This window comes from Ascaphus truei, unplaced genomic scaffold (assembly GCF_040206685.1).
Source record: "Ascaphus truei isolate aAscTru1 unplaced genomic scaffold, aAscTru1.hap1 HAP1_SCAFFOLD_1746, whole genome shotgun sequence".
NCBI classification, from domain to species: domain Eukaryota; kingdom Metazoa; phylum Chordata; class Amphibia; order Anura; family Ascaphidae; genus Ascaphus; species Ascaphus truei.
Window position 1 is genome coordinate 40,457 of NW_027454642.1, and position 12,044 is coordinate 52,500.

A 12,044-nucleotide genomic window follows, 5' to 3' on the forward strand; every position below is an offset into this window, starting at 1 on the left:
GCCGGGCTGCTTCTCTTCCTCTCCGTCTGGGAGAGGGCTGGGAGTGAGGCTGGGGGGCGGGGCTGCTTCTCTTCCTCTCCGGCTGGGAGAGGGCTGGGAGTGAGGCTGGGGGGCGGAGCTGGCCTGCCGGGCTGCTTCTCTTCCTCTCCGGTTGGGAGAGGGCTGGGAGTGAGGCTGGGGGGCGGGGCTGGCCTGCCGGGCTGCTTCTCTTCCTCTCCGGCTGGGAGAGGGCTGGGGGGCGGGGCTGGCCTGCCGGGCTGCTTCTCTTCCTCTCCGGCTGGGAGAGGGCTGGGAGTGAGGCTGGGGGGCGGGGCTGGCCTGCCGGGCTGCTTCTCTTCCTCTCCGGCTGGGAGAGGGCTGGGGGGCGGGGCTGGCCTGCCGGGCTGCTTCTCTTCCTCTCCGGCTGGGAGAGGGCTGGGAGTGAGGCTGGGGGGCGGGGCTGGCCTGCCGGGCTGCTTCTCTTCCTCTCCGGCTGGGAGAGGGCTGGGGGGCGGGGCTGGCCTGCCGGGCTGCTTCTCTTCCTCTCCGGCTGGGAGAGGGCTGGGAGTGAGGCTGGGGGGCGGGGCTGGCCTGCCGGGCTGCTTCTCTTCCTCTCCGGCTGGGAGAGGGCTGGGGGGTGGGGCTGGCCTGCCGGGCTGCTTCTCTTCCTCTCCGGCTGGGAGAGGGCTGGGGGGTGGGGCTGGCCTGCCGGGCTGCTTCTCTTCCTTCTCCAGCTGGGAGAGGGCTGGGGGGTGGAGCTGGCCTGCTTCTCTTCCTCTCACACAATGTTAAAAATGGTTATTGAGGCAAAAAGTGACACTGTGTGCTCATTTGCATGTCATTTCCCAGAATCCCTTGCTGCAGTGGAAGTGCTGTATGCTGGGTGATAATGGGGAAAGGCGGGGTTGCAGACCTGCCTAAGACATGCAGATGAGCATACAGCTATATTTGCATATATATATATATATATATATATATATATATATATATATATATATATATACTTATAGAGGAATGATGATGTAATATCAACACATAGTTATGCTAATTAATTACCATACAATAACAAAATACATGATAAAAATACATAATAAAATTGAAAAGGAAGACAACATTTGATAAGGATAGATAGTGTGCGCAGAAACTGAACACACTCATATTTGGCTAAATTGTGATAACTATGAGTGCTCAGTACTCAGTGACCCCACACATTTATACATTTATCAATGGAAACTGTCCTTGATTTGATCCCAATGATTATGGTCAGAGTCCTGGAATGAATGAAATCCAATTAGACTAATCCAGAGAATTTGAACCTAACTACATAGCTACATAATGTTATAGGTTAGCGGTGCGCAATATGGGGGGCGGGAGATTTGTCTGGGGGGGCGCGGGCGGGTGCAGAGGTCCCGCGCTCCTCCCCAAGGCATTTAAATGAAATGCCGGGGATCACGTGAGGCCTCTGCAACAGTAACATGTCAGACACGTCTCCATGGCAACGCGGCATCAAATGACACCGCGGGGTCATGTGACGTCACGCGACCACGGAGTGTCACTTGACGCAGCTGGCAGGTAGGGGAGGGGGCACAAGACCGGGTGAGGACAGGCACGGGGACGCAGCTTCAAAAGTTTGCGCTCCCCTGTTATAGATTACCATGCCAACAAATTATTATAGTGCTATAGTGATCAATAAATATTACATTTAATACTTAATTATTGTGATGTTTCTAATCTACTGTGTGTTACAAATAACATTAATATCTTACAACTCAATACATTGCAATAATGTGATACCTATTTATTTGTGATTTAAAGTGTGTTACATAGTGATAAATTATCTAATAAATAAATCTTAAACTAATCCCACACAGTGACTACTTAATTCTGTGAATAAATTTGTTTTTAATGTCATTACTATGAATGTGATGAAGATATAGTGTATATATAAATTCCTACCAAGGGTCCTATTTGCGAACTAGTTCCAGAGGAAATTTAATAAATCATTCACCCCCAGACCACTGTTCCTAACCCAAATTCAAACAACTGCCCTAATGGCAATGCATTCATTCAAACCTTTTGGATTGAATGTTCCCCTGACATAAATCCAATATGTTTCCCTAAGGCTCAATCTTTTGAACCTATCACAGCACTTAATAGATAAGACGGAATAGCTTCAAAGCCGATCAGAGATAAAGAACCCGAATCCTTATGATCTATTTGGGATTAATGTCTTGAAAGATTAGGAAGCGTGTACGTCATGTATGTGCTGTCCGCCCAACATACTGGAGACCGCATGGACAGGTGAGCAGATATACTATATGTGTAGACAAACAGTCTATATGTCCTACTACTGGATATGACACTCCATTTGAGTGGGAGGTAACCGTATCCCCTTTCTTACGATGTTTACACGTAAGGCACCGTGTTCTCCCACAGGAGAAATTACCATTTGGGGAAGGTCCATTCATTAAACTCCCCTTGTTTTCTGTTCATAACCTGCGAGGTGCTTTCATAGTTTTGATACTTCTCGCTTTTGAAATACAATTGGTATTTAAGTCAGCTGTGCGCAAACTGGGGGGCACAACCCCCAGGGGGGCGCGAGACTGAATGCGGGGGGCGCTGGGTTTACAGAGGCCCCGCGCGCTTCCCAAAGGCACTTAAATTAAGTGCCGGGGAAGCTGCAGGGCCTCTGCAAACCTAACTTACCTTGGCTCCGGTGGCTTCTCACACACGTCGCCATGGCCGCTAAGGTAATGAAGTGGCTGTAAATGCATTTTTCCTGCATCGGCTTCATGCCGGGGGTCTCCGGTGCTGGTATTAATGGGTATCAGCTCCTGAGATCCCCGGCATCAATCCAATGCAGGAAAAAGGCCAACATTTTTCTAAGTCCCGTATCGCCGCTCATCGATGCTTCTCACCACCAATCTTATTTTACTGTTTGGATTTGGGGAGAAAATTGCCATTTTAGGGCCGCGATAGGCGGCGATCGCCGACTCACGGCTACTGGAATCGCGCGTGTTTATGAACATTCAGAAAAGTGTCTATGTGGCTTATCGCCGCTCAGTCGGCGATTTGATTTTCTTCAAAAGATTTTTCGGCGATACAGGCCGTTATCGCCCACTTATCGAGGCTACTGAATGATAGTTGGCATTTTGGCCGATAAGTGCCTACCGCTGCGTCTATAGTATTTCAGACGGAGCGGAGGGGAGACGCGCGCACGCTGCGCGTTCACATCTATGGTCCTCTTTGAGGATGTCTATAGATGGCACCAGCGCGCACGTCAGAGAGAGCTGGCAAAGGCGCGAAATTGAAGGAGACAGAGCCAAGTGATTTTTTGCGCGGTGGCATGATCACATGACCTGTCTTCTCCAATCAAAGTGAAGTTACATTTTCAAAGTGACGCCATTTTTCTTTTTTGTATGCCGGTGGTATACACACACAACACAAACACACACAACACACACAAAATTAAAGTTAATTTCCAGACCGGGAGAAAGTGAACTTGTCTGCACAGTGCTTCAGATGCTGCATCTGAATAAATTCCGGTGTATCGGGATGTGAGGTAGGGAAGTGACGTCCGCGCCGGAACGTTATTGCCACGCCTCCAAATATTTATTGCCACGCCCCCAATCGCACCCGCTGCATACCCTGCAAAGCCATAAAAAAGCTCAGGCTTCAGCAAGTGTATTGCAGCGTGTGTGCCTTCCCTCCGTCTGAAATACTATAGACGCAGCCTTATCGACGCTTACTACATAGGCCCCTGTGTCTCTGTCTCTCTCTCTCTCTCTCACGCTCTCCCAGCCCTGCCTTTGATGCCCCCCCTGCCTTTGACATCCCCCCCTGCCTTTGACGGCCCCCCCTGCCTTTGACGGCCCCCCCTGCCTTTGACGCCCCCCCTGCCTTTGAGCCCCCCCTGCCTTTGACGCCCCCCCACTGCCTTTGATGCCCCCCCCGCCTTTGACGCCCCCCCTGCCTTTCACCCCCCCTGCCTTTCACGCCCCCCCTGTCCCCCCCTGCCTTTCACGCCCCCCCTGTCCCCCCCTGCCTTTCACGCCCCCTCCCTGCCTTTCACGCCCCCGTCCCCTCCCTGCCTTTCACGCCCCCCGTCCCCTCCCTGCCTTTCACGCCCCCGTCCCCTCCCTGCCTTTCACGCCCCCGTCCCCTCCCTGCCTTTCACGCCCCCGTCCCCTCCCTGCCTTTCACGCCCCCGTCCCCTCCCTGCCTTTCACGCCCCCGTCCCCTCCCTGACTTTCACGCCCCCGTCCCCTCCCTGCCTTTCACGCCCCCGTCCCCTCCCTGCCGTTCACGCCCCCGTCCCCTCCCTGCCTTCCACGCCCCCACCCGCTCCCTGCCTTTCCACCCCCCTCCCTGCCTTTCACGCCCCAATCCCTGCCTTTCACGCCCCCCTCCCTGCCTTTCACGCCCCCCTCCCTGCCTTTCACGCCCCCACCCCCATCCCTGCCTTTCCACCCCCCTCCCTGCCTTTCACGCCCCCCCCTCCATGCCTTTCACGCCCCCCCTCCCTGCCTTTCACGCCCCCCCTCCCTGCCTTTCACGCCCCCTCCCTGCCTTTCACGCCCCCCCTCCCTGCCTTTCACGCCCCCACCCCCCTCCCTGCCTTTCACCCCCCTGCCTTTCACGCACCCCTGCCTTTCACGGCCCACCCCCTGCCTTTCACACCTCCCCGGCCTTTCATGCCCCCCCCCCCCTGCCTTTCACGCCCCCCCTGCCTTTCACACCCCCCTGCCTTTCACAGCCCCTTCTTGCCTTTTACGCCCCCCCTGCTTTTCACGCCCCCTCCCTGCCTTTCACGCCCCCTCCCTGCCTTTCACGCCCCCCGTCCCCTCCCTGCCTTTCACGTCCCCTCCCTGCCTTTCACGCCACCACCCTGCCTTTCTCGCCCCCCTCCCTGCCTTTCACGCCCCCCTCCCTGCCTTTCACGCCCCCGTCCCTGCCTTTCACGCCCCCACCCCCTCCCTGCCTTTCACGCCCCCTCCCTGCCTTCCCACCCCCCTCCCTGCCTTTCACGCCCCCCGTCCCCTCCCTGCCTTTCACGCCCCCCGTCCCCTCCCTGCCGTTCATGCCCCCGTCCCCTCCCTGACTTTCACGCCCCCGTCCCCTCCCTGCTGTTCACGCCCCCGTCCCCTCCCTGACTTTCACGCCCCCGTCCCCTCCCTGCTGTTCACGCCCCCGTCCCCTCCCTGCTGTTCACGCCCCCGTCCCCTCCCTGACTTTCACGCCCCCGTCCCCTCCCTGCCTTTCACGCCCCCGTCCCCTCCCTGCGTTTCATGCCCCCGTCCCCTCCCTGCCTTTCACGCCCCCGTCCCCTCCCTGCCTTTCATGCCCCCGTCCCCTCCCTGCCTTTCACGCCCCCACTCCCCTCCCTGCCTTCCACGCCCCCACCCGCTCCCTGCCTTTCCACCCCCCTCCCTGCCTTTCCACCCCCCTCCCTGCCTTTCACGCCCCAATCCCTGCATTTCACGCCCCCCTCCCTGCCTTTCACGCCCCCAACCCCCTCCCTGCCTTCCACGCCCCCACCCCCTCCCTGCCTTTCACCCCCCCCGCCTTTCACGCCCCCAACCCCCTCCCTGCCTTTCATGCCCCCCCTCCCTGCCTTTAACGCCCCCCCCCTCCCTGCCTTTCACGCCCCCCCCTCCCTGCCTTTCACGCCCCCCCCTCCCTGCCTTTCACGCCCCCCCCTCCCTGCCTTTCACGCCCCCCCTCCCTGCCTTTCACGCCCCCTCCCTGCCTTTCACGGCCCCCCTCCCTGCCTTTCACACCCCCCTCCCTGCCTTTCACGCCCCCACCCCCCTCCCTGCCTTTCACCCCCCCACCCCCCTCTCTGCCTTTCACCCCCCTGCCTTTCACGCCCCCCTGCCTTTCACGGCCCACCCCCTGCCTTTCACACCTCCCCGGCCTTTCATGCCCCCCCTGCCTTTCACGCCCCACCTGCCTTTCACGCCCCCCTGCCTTTCACAGCCCCTTCTTGCCTTTTACGCCCCCCCTGCTTTTCACGCCCCCTCCCTGCCTTTCACGCCCCCTCCCTGCCTTTCACGCCCCCCGTCCCCTCCCTGCCTTTCACGCCACCACCCTGCCTTTCACGCCACCACCCTGCCTTTCTCGCCCCCTCCCTGCCTTTCACGCCCCCCTCCCTGCCTTTCACGCCCCCCTCCCTGCCTTTCACGCCCCCACCCCCTCCCTGCCTTTCACGCCCCCTCCCTACCTTTCCAGCCCCCTCCCTGCCTTTCACGCCCCCACTCCCCTCCCTGCCTTTCACGCCCCCCGTCCCCTCCCTGCCTTTCACGCCCCCTCCCTGCCTTTCACGCCCCCCGTCCCCTCCCTGCCTTTCACGTCCCCTCCCTGCCTTTCACGCCACCACCCTGCCTTTCTCGCCCCCCTCCCTGCCTTTCACGCCCGCCTCCCTGCCTTTCACGCCCCCCTCCCTGCCTTTCACGCCCCCACCCCCTCCCTGCCTTTCAAGCCCACTCCCTGCCTTTCCACCCCCCTCCCTGCCTTTCACGCCCCCACCCCCCACCCTGCCTTTCACGCCCCCACCCCCCTCCCTGCCTTTCATGCCCCTACCCCCCTCCCTGCCTTTCACGCCCCTGTCCCCTCTCTGCCTTTCACGCCCCCGTCCCCTCCCTGCCTTTCACGCCCCCCCCCCCCCCTCCCTGCCTTTCACGCCCCCGTCCCCCCCCCCCCCTCCCTGCCTTTCACGCCCCCCGCCCCTGCAATCCTGGGCAACGCTGGGTATATCAGCTAGTATATATCTAAAGATATATAAAATGTAAGGATGTGGTAGGAACCTCATATGTGTGTTCAGTGTGTGTCCTGTTGTGCTGCCTCTGTTCAGTGAGAAGCTTGTGGAGTGTTTGCAACAGTGTTGCAGTGTGCCCTAGCAGAGTGAGACAGGCAGTGTGATGCAATAGCTGAGCTGTGTGTCTGTGCAGATTAGGCAGAGAGGCTCCGTGGAGAAACTACAATTCCCATGAGATCCTGGGCAGTCACCTGATGTGAAGGCGGAGGGTTAATGGGGCAGGAAACTGTGAGTAGCAGAGGGCTCGTGGGGCTGGAAGCTGTGAGTAGCAGAGGGGGGGCGGAGGGTTAATGGGGCAGGAAGCTGTGAGTAGCAGAGGGGGGGGGGCGGAGGGTTAATGGGGCAGGAAACTGTGAGTAGCAGAGGGGGGGCGGAGGGTTAATGGGGCAGGAAACTGTGAGTAGTGGGGCAGGAAGCTGTGAGTAGCAGAGGGCTCGTGGGGCTGGAAGCTGTGAGTAGCAGAGGGCTCGTGGGGCTGGAAGCTGTGAGTAGCAGAGGGCTCGTGGGGCTGGAAGCTGTGAGTAGCAGAGGGCTCGTGGGGCTGGAAGCTGTGAGTAGCAGAGGGCTCGTGGGGCAGGAAGCTGTGAGTAGCAGAGGGCTCGTGGGGCTGGAAGCTGTGAGTAGCAGAGGGTTCGTGGGGCTGGAAGCTGTGAGTAGCAGAGGGCTCGTGGGGCAGGAAGCTGTGAGTAGCAGAGGGCTCGTGGGGCTGGAAGCTGTGAGTAGCAGAGGGCTCGTGGGGCTGGAAGCTGTGAGTAGCAGAGGGCTCGTGGGGCTGGAAGCTGTGAGTAGCAGAGGGCTCGTGGGGCTGGAAGCTGTGAGTAGCAGAGGGCTCGTGGGGCTGGAAGCTGTGAGTAGCAGAGGGCTCGTGGGGCTGGAAGCTGTGAGTAGCAGAGGGCTCGTGGGGCAGGAAGCTGTGAGTAGCAGAGGGCTCGTGGGGCTGGAAGCTGTGAGTAGCAGAGGGCTCGTGGGGCTGGAAGCTGTGAGTAGCAGAGGGCTCGTGGGGCTGGAAGCTGTGAGTAGCAGAGGGCTCGTGGGGCTGGAAGCTGTGAGTAGCAGTCAGGGACGGTCAGCTGGTGGTGCCGCTACAGCCGCACTGCTGTGGGTCGCAGAGGGGGGGCCAGCACTTCAAGCAACAAACTGAGACAAGGGGGAGAGCGGGCGGGGGGCCGTGGCTCAAGCAGACGGCTACCGCGCTTTTTGGTAAAACGCTGAAAGCTGCACGCCCTCTGTCTGCAGCGCCCCCAAGCAGGTTTTTTTTTTTTTTTTTTTAGTACATCGATTCTAAAACGCACCCCTATTTCAGAGATGTGAAATTGGGAAAAAAAAGTGCGTCTTAGAATCGAGGAAATACGGTATATCTGATATAGCAATTTGCTTGTGGCTAGAGAGAGATTATAATGGCAGTGAGAATTAGTGGTCAGAATTAATAACAGTGCAATTACTAAAAAGTAGCTGTAATAAAATAATAATAAACACTATGCCTAAACACAATAAAAGTCCAGAAACCTAGCTCTAATAGCTATGTTATAACTCAATCATAAAAGGATCCAATTCGGGCGTCCTCTGGAGCCCTGGCAGCTCTCTTCAGGGAAACAACCACCTCCTCGATAGATATCTAACCAAAAGAAGAAGAGAAAGCGCCCGCTCCATGTGTAAATTCGGTTTAACAATTTCATTTCCTGGACAAGATAAAAATAGCAAACTCACAAACATCCGTTTGGTAAAAGCATTGTGTGAGACAGGCTCGGGCTCCGTGGTAATCCGGTGGTCACTCCGCAGCTCCAGACTTTGGACGATGACCGGGAAACTCGATAGGCTGCGCCCCTCGCAGTGTGGTCCTCCGGCAATCTGTGGTATGTTGTGGTTCCACTGTAAATCCGGTGTCTCGTCTTGGTCGCGTACCAACTTCCCTTCCGGCGTCAGGACGTATAGTGTGGCAATAGCAACGAGAAGAAAGTACTGAGGTGGGGTTGGATCCTCCTCGGTTATTTCTTGTTTTATTAATAAATAATTTACTATATTTTAATCTCTGGTGCGCATTGTGTGCATTTTTCTTCTTGTCTGCACAATGCTTCAGATGCTGCATGTGAAAAAATGCCGGTGGATCGGGATGTGAGGTAGGGAAGTGACGTCCGCGCCGGAACGTTATTGCCACGCCTCCAAATATTTATTGCCACGCCCCCAATCGCACCCGCTGCATACCCTGCAAAGCCATAAAAAAGCTCAGGCTTCAGCAAGTGTATTGCAGCGTGTGTGCCTTCCCTCCGTCTGAAATACTATAGACGCAGCCTTATCGACGCTTACTAAATAGGCCCGTGTCTCTCTCTCTCTGTGTCTCTGTCTCTCTCTGTGTGTCTCTGTCTCTCTCTGTGTGTCTCTGTCTCTCTCTGTGTGTCTCTCTGTGTCTCTGTCTCTCTCTCTGTGTCTCTGTCTCTGTGTGTCTCTGTTTCTCTCTGTGTGTCTCTGTCAAAAGAACATTTCAGTATTGCCAAAGCGTGAGTAAAAGGGGGTGTGGGACAATGATTACACGAATACTAGGGGGTACGGTATAATGGTTATACAGTACATTACTTTTGTCTCTCTCTCTCTCTCTGTGTCTGTCTCTCTCTGTGTCTCTCTCTCCCTATGTCCCTCTCTCTGTCTCTCTCTCATTCTCTGTCTCTCTCTCTCTGTGTCTCTCTCTCATTCTCTGTCTCTCTCTCATTCTCTGTCTCTCATTCTCTGTCTCTCTCTCATTCTCTGTCTCTCTCTCATTCTCTGTCTCTCTCTCTCATCCCTGTATGATAGGTATGTTCCAACTCTATTTTTTGCTCTTCTTTTCCGTTTGAGAGGAGGGAGTCCCTCACCTCTTCAGCCACACACCAGGAACGCTGGATTGCTTTCAGACGCTCGGAGAGGCGGATACAGTCGTGGATTGCAGGCACTGATTTATCTGGTAAGTACCGCAAACATGCTTGAACAAGGGCCGTAGACATTTTATTTGATGGTTTAGATTATCATTGTCTGTGGTTGTTAGTTATTGGTATTAGAGTTTTTTGATGTTGTTACGAATCAAATACATTTTGAAGTAGTAATCCCCTCCGAACTGGGCATTCCTGGCCAATAATGCCCTGGCTGTAAGAGTTGAAGGGCCCAAGCAAAGCCCCCACCTCTATACACACTAACACTGCAGGGGCATCAGAGTGTCTTGTTGTCATGGCAATGGGGGGTGTCACGTGATGTAATTTGTTTAATAAATTATTTTTTAAGGTGTCCCGGTTTTTCATTTTCGAAATCTGGTCACCCTATTGATCAAGCAGAAAAAGTGAAGAAACAATTGTAGTTTTGCTAATGGACGTCATTTTGGCATATCATTAGCTTTGAGGATACCCATTAATATGAAGAAAAATAACATCGATTCCCAATGTAGCCCCCCTTCCCTGGGCCAATCGCAGATCGGGTCCCCCTCCTCTGTACTAGGGTCTGGCTACGTGTCTGAGTGTGGTGCATACCTGCTGGCAACAGGGGGGCCTGAGTCTCCCGCGATGGTATGGGGGATGACCGGATCAGGTTTCTGGGGTGAATGCCTCCGTCTCATCAGAGCAGGATGAAATTTCGCTTCAGAAGGACTTGGAGAGACTGGAAACGTGGGCAGGTAAATGGCAAATGAGGTTTAATACAGATAAATGTAAGGTTATGCATTTGGGATGCAAGAATAAAAAGGCGACTTACAAATTAAATGGAGATATATTGGGGGAATCCTTGATGGAGAAGGATTTAGGGGTGCTTGTAGACAGCAGGCTTAGCAATAGTGCCCAATGTCATGCAGTAGCTGCAAAGGCAAACAAGATCTTATCTTGCATCAAACGGGCAATGGATGGAAGGGAAGTAGACATAATTATGCCCCTTTACAAAGCATTAGTAAGACCACACCTTGAATATGGAGTACAATTTTGGGCACCAAACCTAAGAAAAGACATTATGGAACTAGAGAGAGTGCAGAGAAGAGCCACCAAATTAATAAAGGGGATGGACATTCTAACTTATGAGGAGAGGCTAGCTATATTGGATTTATTTACATTAGAAAAGAGGCATCTAAGAGGGGATATGATAACTATATACAAATATATTCAATGACAATACAAGGAGCTTTCAAAAGAACTATTCATCCCACGGGCAGTACAAAGGACTCGGGCCATCCCTTAAGGTTGGAGGAAAGGAAATTTCACCAGCAACAAAGGAAAGGGTTCTTTACAGTAAGGGCAGTTAAAATGTGGAACTCATTACCCATGGTGACTGTGATGGCAGATACAATAGATTTGTTCAAAAAAAGGTTGGACATCTTTTTAGATGGGACAGGTATACAGGGATATACCAAATAAGTATATATGGGAAGGATGTTGATCCAGGGATTAATCCGATTGCCAATTCTTGGAGTCAGGAAGGAATTAATTTTTCCCCTTAATGGGGTTTTTTGTTTGCCTTCCTCTGGATCAATAAGTAAGTATAGATATAGAATTAAGTATCTGTTGTCTGAATTTAGCATAGGTTGAACTTGATGGACGTACGTCTTTTTTCAACCTCATCTATTATGTAACTATGTAACTATGTATGTAATGGTGCAGCGCCTCCATCTCTGAGCCCCAGGAATACGGGTGGAATCCTTCCAGAGAGTCCCCCCCCCCCCCCTCGGGGATGAGAGATTCCAGTCTCACACTGTATATCTTTAAAAGCAGCCGCAGCTCTTTATTCACAGCAGCAGAATAGCAGCAACAAGACTATCAATCAGGTACAGGGTGTCTTCCTCCACACAGGACTGCTCTCCCTCAGGATGGTCTCTGTGTCCCTGCCACCACCCCAGGTCAAGGGCACCCAGGGTGGGGCTAGCTCTTCCCTCGCCCCCTAAACAGGGTGAGAGGAATTGGTCCACCTCCCTAACTAAGGTTGCATCAGCTCTACTCAGAGGCTGATGGCTCCCCTTCTCCAACGGCCAATTGATATAGGTTCTCTCTGTCACCCTGGGCCAGCCAGGTGACAGACTCAGCAGACTCTAACTCTGGACTGAACTCTTAACTCTGACACACACTTCTACTAAATAGGAAGTGCACTGCTCTTTATGATATTGGCAGGCACTGCCCCTGTGTCTCTGCCTACCACACAGGGTCAGGTACCAATTTCAGGAATGTCCCGTTATTAGCGTAAACACAACAGAGTTATATGGATCTAGCATTAAGACTGTAAGCTCTCCAGGCCAGGGATTTCCTTTCCT

General features: G+C 54.3%; 1 protein-coding gene across 4 annotated transcripts in view; it reads left to right on the forward strand.

Moving 5' to 3' along the window:
• The window catches only part of LOC142476822 (phosphoribosyl pyrophosphate synthase-associated protein 2-like), a 43,350-nt gene extending 32,924 nt beyond the window's left edge, over window positions 1–10,426 (forward strand). Inside the window, exons 9-10 of one of the 4 annotated variants that reach the window (XM_075581970.1) lie at window positions 9,628–9,731; window positions 10,256–10,426. In XM_075581970.1, coding sequence (XP_075438085.1) covers window positions 9,628–9,731; window positions 10,256–10,336 — 185 coding nt within the window. In that variant the 3' untranslated portion in view covers window positions 10,337–10,426. Of the gene's footprint in view, window positions 1–8,575; window positions 8,758–9,583; window positions 9,732–10,255 lie in introns of those variants that run through there. The other 3 variants (XM_075581972.1, XM_075581974.1, XM_075581979.1) reach the window with 3 other exon arrangements.
• Window positions 10,427–12,044: the final 1,618 nt, after the last annotated feature.